At 54.8% G+C, this 6,280-nt stretch overlaps 1 protein-coding gene across 1 annotated transcript; it reads left to right on the top strand.

Moving 5' to 3' along the window:
- Positions 1 to 570: 570 nt before the first annotated feature.
- LOC307115760 (phosphofurin acidic cluster sorting protein 2-like) lies at positions 571 to 3,701 on the top strand (the record flags this gene model as incomplete). Its single annotated transcript, XM_079799130.1, has 2 exons — positions 571 to 1,562; positions 2,151 to 3,701. The coding sequence occupies exons 1-2, from the start codon at positions 597 to 599 to the stop codon at positions 3,699 to 3,701; spliced, it is 2,517 nt and encodes an 838-aa protein (XP_079655256.1). The 5' UTR covers positions 571 to 596.
- Positions 3,702 to 6,280: the final 2,579 nt, after the last annotated feature.

Raw genomic sequence — 6,280 nt, 5'->3', positions numbered from 1 at the left:
AGGGAAATCTCTGGGATTAGATAAAAAGTAAAATGATAGACACATGCCTCTCTTATACAGGTGCCTACAGGCTAGTTAGCAGTCAGCAATGAACTCTATAGCAATGAGCAGATCTGTGGTCTCTGCAGAGCACAGAGCAGTGCCTGTGCTTGGAGGTGTTCAGAAAAAGGGAACTTCCTTTCACATTCCAAAGGTGTGTTATCATGGATGCCAAAAGACAATAGACAGGCTCAGTTACGGTAAAGACTGACTTTGTCAGGGAAGACGCTGGCCTAGCACATGACCACACACCATAAACTGCTTTTATCTAACAAGTTTTAATTTCAGGCCAACTTTGTGGTTAATTTAGGTCTCTGAGTTTGAAAGGCCAACATGCAGGCCTTACCTGTGCTAGTCACAGGCTTGCATGTGACCATTTTTCATCCACTCTCTCCTTTGATCACTTGTGTTCCACCTCTTGCCACCAATCATGTCCCTCCTCTGTCCCACCACAGGGGAAGAAACCATCAAGTACCTGTATGCTGCAAGCAGCTGCAGCTTCCTCATCACCTGCAGGCCTGGCCCGCTCGCCCACCGTGCTCAACACCCCAGTGCCCATGAACCTCTTTTCTACCTGGGAGGTGGACTGCTCCAGCCCCAACTGCGTGCTCAGGTTGTGCAGCCTGACTTTAAAGAAGCTGGTGATCTTGAAGGAGCTGGAGAAGGAGCTCATCTCCATGGTGATAGCAGTGCAGATGCAGGGCTCCAAGGGCATCTTGAGATCCCACGAAATTATGCTGCCCACTAGTGGACAAGTGGAGACTGACCTGGCGCTGACCTTCTCCCTGCAGTATCCCCACTTCCTCAAGGGAGAAGGCAACAAACTACAGATCATGCTGCAACAGAGGAAGTGCAATAACCACCAGATCATCCTGGGCTACAAGACACTGGCCACAGGTGCCATCCACATGGCTGAGGTGATGCAGCGACCCCCCGAGGGTGGCCAGGTGCTGAGCCTCAGCAGCAGCATCCAGAAGTCCTCCATCAGGGTGGCTGAGATCTGGATTTCCTTCCTGTCCAGTCAGCCCATCAACTACAAGGACGGCACCATGCAGGCCAGCCCCAAGGCCAAGTCCACAAATAGCTACACCGAGGGGAAATCTGAGAGCTTCTCTGAGCTGGAGGCCAGCTACAACGCGACACCCAGGCAGGACCTGGAAGAAGATGACTTTGACCTGAGGCAGCCCAAGAAGCAGCAGCGATGCATGCAACGAAACTTGAAGCAGAAAGTTATGGTACTGCTTCCCAGGTCCAACATGTCAGAAGAGGTCCTAGACTCAGATCAGGACCCTACAGAGCATGTCCCCGAGGTGGAAGAGGACCTGGACCTTCTGTATGACAACCTTGAGAATCCCAGCGACAGTGGTTCAGACATGGAGGATGATGGAATCATTCTTAGCAACACCAAGACCAAGACCAGACAATACTTTGAAGGCCTGGCACACTCCAGCTGGCAGATGGAGATGAGGAGCATACACAGTGCCCAGAGGCAGAAGGAGCCTCCTCTGCTGGCCGACATGCCTGTGAAGGCCCAGGGCCCGGGCAGCAAGCTGTTCAGGGGCAGTGTCTCTGACTTTGTGGCCTACAGCACCCCCGCCACCAAGGTGGACAAGACCTGTATCTTCTCCCTATCGAGCCAGCCCGTCAACCACCTGGACAGTGCCATGCCGGCCAGCACCAAGGCGGATAACTTCTCTGAAGGAGACTCTGAGATCGTCTTCTCTGAGCTGGAGGTCAGTTACAATGCTGCCCACAGGCATGACCTGGAGAAGGGTGACTTGGACCTGGAGAAGCCGATAAGAAGAAGGCAGTCCATGACCAGGAAACAGAACTATCAGCAGAAAGTCTCAGCCTGGCTGCACAGGTTCCAAATGACGGAGGAGGTCCTGGACTCTGAGCAGGACCCTGAGGAGCAAGTCCCCGATGTGGACAAGGACGTGGCTCTTCTGTTTTACAGGCTGGTGAACCCCAGCAATAGTAGCTCAGATATGGAGGATGATGACCGTCTCCTAACCCCTCCCATGCCTGAGCTCATGACATACTCTGAAAGCCTGTCAAGTGGCCCAGATATGGAGGAGGATGACAGAGGCCTCGGCACCCCCAAGTCCAAGCCCAAACCCAGGTCATACTTTGAAAGCCTGTCAAGTGACAGTGGCTCTGACTGGGTGGCCCACAGCATGCCCAACCCTGGGGAGCAGCCGGCACAGCCTGAGGACAGCCCGGAGGCAGAGACCTCTGCCCACCACATGCTCACTAAGAAGCTGCCACCCAGCAGGTGCACCACCAAGACCGAGTCTCTGGTCCTCCCCTCCAGCAGCTCCAAGGGGAAGCAGCCCGCCTGCCGGGGCTGGAGCAGGTCCCTGAATAAGTCATCCAACAGCCTGATCAAGGAGTGCTGCCCAGTCCCACAGAGCCACTTGCAGATCCCCAGGAAGACCGTGTACGATCAACTGAACCACATCCTCATCTCCAATGACTGTCTGCCCGAGAACATCATCCTCATCAGCACCTCTGACAGGCAGGGGCAGTTCCTGTCAGACGTCCTGCAGCAGCTCATGCTGCCCGTAGTGTGCACCTGCTCCATGGTGGATGTCCAGGAGGCCTTCAGCTCCATCATCTCCTGGATACAAAGGTACTGCAACTGCAATACCGAGGCCCCGATGCCAGTGAAGATCGCCGTGGCGGGGGCTCAGCACTACTTCAGCACCGTGCTGCGGGTCTTTGTGGAGCAGCTGTCCCACAAGAACCCTGAGTGGCTGGGCTACATGCGCTTCCTGGTCATCCCACTGGGTTCCCACCCTGTGGCCAGCTACCTGGGCTCTGTGGATTACCGCTACAACAACCTCTTCCAGGACCTGGCCTGGCAGGACATGTTCAACAATGTGGAGGCCCAGAGTTCTGTGCAGAACATTGTGTCGAGAATCACAGAGTATATCACAGGGGCCAACTGTGTCCACCAGCTGCCCATTGCAGAGGCCATGCTCATCTCTAAGCCGAAGAGCCCAGGCAAGTTGTCCTCGCAGAAGTTCATCCCCTTTGTGGGGGCAGTGAAAGTTGGAATAGTGGAACCAATTTCAGCCACGTCAGGAGACACAGATGATGCGGTCCCCTCATGCTCCAACATGTTTTTGTCCACCACCAGGGAGGCCTCACACAACCCAACCTTCTCCTCATCAGTGAGTGGAGGCCTACCTTCCTCCACCCAGGGTGTCAGTGCTGAGCTGATGGAGCTACAGGTGGATTATTGGATGGCAGCCAAGCCCACAAACAGGAAGAGAAACGGGGAGAAGGAAGACCTGCCTACCACCAAAAACACACTCCAGAGGACCTTCCGGTCTCTCCAGGTCAGCAGGCTGCCCAGCAGTGGCAAGGATGCAGGTACGCCCACAATGTCCATGATTGTGGTCACCAAGGAGAAGAAAAAGAAGGTGATGTTTTTGCCGAAGAAAGACAAGGGCAAGGACTTGGTGTCCAAAAGCCAGTGCATCCAGGGCATTGGCCGCTTGGTCTGCTCAGCTAAGAACCAGGAGAACAGGCAGCGGGTCCTCATTGATGGCGTGGAGTGGAACGACGTGACGTTCTTCCAGCTGGCAGCCCAGTGGTCCTCCCACGTCAAGCACTTCCCCATCTGCATCTTCGGACACTCCAATTCCACCTTCTAGCCCTGCCCCTCTCCCTGCCCTTTACCCTGCCTGGGCCAAGCCCAGAAGGGCCCAGCTGCTTTTCTGTCAACAGTTCAGTTTACTACAGACACAGACCCTGAAAACACAGAGAAACTGTTTTAAGTTAGAATGTGCTGACAGCCTGGAACCTAAGGTGGTTGCCTTCACTGGGACCCACAAATGCTCTGTTTAATAACCAGAACACTCGGCAGGTGGGAGGTCAGGTGGGCACTGTTGAACTGGAGCATCATGGAAGGTGTGTTTTAGCCTCAGGATCCCCAACACTTTCAGTGAGAATGTTTCTGGCCTTAGAGTCCTGCCCTTCCTGGAAACCAGGGCTCTGCTTAACCCTGGGAGCTGGCTCCAGCCTGTGCCCAGACTCAGTGCTGGGCCACCAGAGGCAAAGGGCTGGCCTCCCATTGGGGCATCCGGAGCACAACATGGAGGCCTGCCAGCCCAACCTTGGACCCCAGCTGCCAACCATCCAAGTGGCCCCAGCACCATCTACTTATGGTTCCCATGAACTCCCGCCTCAGAGGGCAAAATAACAAAAAGGAGCTGCATGGTGCAGACCCACAGGCACACGGGCTGGACAAACCAGTGCCCTCCTTCCTGGGCAGCCACCCACCTTCGTCCCTACCTCTTCATGTTACCACAGAACATTCGCTGCCACGCAACAGGTGTTGGACCAGCTATTGACAAGGTGAGCAATCTGCCTCTCCAGAGCACGGTGGTCATTTGGCCACTTGCTGGCTGTGAGCTCTCAGGTCACTGCATCCCTCTGAGTGTTTGTTTCTAAGAACATGAGGTGAGTCAAGGAGCAACCTCATAGGGTTTTTGTAGGGACCTTGTAGGGTGTTCCCCTAAAGCTTTCTCTGGGTGCCTGGACAGTAGATAGGTCTGCAGCAGGGGCTGTGGTTGTGCTAGTTGGTCATTTTTCTTCCTCATATGTGATTCTTCTCGGGGCCTTGGGCTAAACTCTTTTCTCATGTCATAAAGGGACTGGAGATTCTGTTATTGGTCCCTGTCCTGGGTGAAGCCAGAGCAGAGACCCCCAGGGGTGAGCAGTGGGGCCCAGGCTCTCCCAGCTATCTGTGATGGGGCTGGTCTGGGCTCACTCATTCAGGAAATATATCAGAAATCTGCCAGTTACAGACATGTCTCTAGGCACTGACCATAATCCAGTGCTCAGAGAAGACCCCAAGCCTGCACTCCAGAGCTTCCTTCTAGTCGGGAGTGATTCAGTCACCCTAGGCTGCACAGGCTCGTAGTGCCCACAGGACAGCCGATGTGACGTCCTCCTGGCCTCCTTTCCCTATGGCTGCATCTTCCCATACTGTGAAGAGGAAGGTGAACCTCTGTTCCAGCGGAAAACGTGAGTCAGTTTTGGGTCAGAACCAGGAGGGGGAATATGGGGAGTGTGAATTCAAGGTGCTGGCAGAACCCTGGATCCCACACATGGTGCGATTTCTACAAGAGGGCAGAGGTCTGAGGGCTTCTCCTAGAAAAAAGGGAAGGCGTCAAAGAGAGCTGTGCATGTGGATATGGGTGGTGTGGGAGAGCAGTGGGAGCTCAGAGAGAAAGTCAGACCCTCAGAAAATTCATACCCTTCCGCTCCTAATCCCAGCCCTGTGTGCACCCCTATCCAGGGACCGTGCTCACTAATTTGATAGAACCTTCTCAGCGGCAGTTTGGCAAGTGTACCCCGCCCTATGAGAGTTGAGTTTCAGTGGGAGGCAAAGAACCCCACAGGGCAGCAAGTGAATTAGGCAGCACGTAGGTGCAGGAGCCAAAGTTTGAGCTGATAGGAAAGCCCTTGGAAGCCAGGGATGGAGACAGAGTTTGTTGGTTTGCTCATTGGTCAGCTATTCCTGGAGCACCTACTGTGTGCCAATGAGTGACATGAACAGGGAGGACACCAGCCTTCCCTGTCCTCATGGAGTTGACATTTTGGTGGGAAGGTAGTGGGAGGGGACAGGGACACTGGGAGAGCATGTCAGGTTCCCTTGAACAAGGGGACAGGTGGTTCCCTCATGGATCCAGAGCTGTCAGTTAGGAGGGCTTTCTGCCAGTACCTCCTGACCAGGCATGTCTCTGCCAGAACTGCCAGGTTGAAGGTGGACAAGGAGTAGGTTTGGGCAGGAGCAGCAGGCACAGGACCCCAGTTTCTCTGAGTGGTGCTCTGGGAGGGCCGTGTGGAAGGAAAGGCCAGGCCTCAGACTCTGCTTCCCACCTCTTTCTCCCCAGGGTCATCTCCTGCATCCTGGGCATCTGGCTGGATCAGTATCCTCAGGATTTTAAACCGCTGCCAGAATTTCCAAGCCTGATGATGCTGTTGGCCTCCATAGAGCCAACTTTCCAGTCCCCGACCTGCCAAACCAGGCCTAGTGCTTCCAGTCATGACGGGAGCACCTGAGCCCACTGAGGCCGAGAAAGGAGGAGGCGGCGGCCTCCGGGGGTGGTGTGGGTGAGTGTGCCTTTGGAAGGCACACAAAAGGCATTGAGGGTGGTAACATGTCCTGTTCTTGGATCTGCAGAACCAGCTCCAGAGCAACATCAGGAAAACCCTCCAGAGGCAA

The sequence above is a fragment of the Cnephaeus nilssonii genome, assembly GCF_951640355.1.
Source record: "Cnephaeus nilssonii genome assembly, chromosome: 19".
NCBI classification, from domain to species: Eukaryota; Metazoa; Chordata; class Mammalia; order Chiroptera; family Vespertilionidae; genus Cnephaeus; species Cnephaeus nilssonii.
This window is presented reverse-complemented; position numbering and strand designations above follow the sequence as displayed.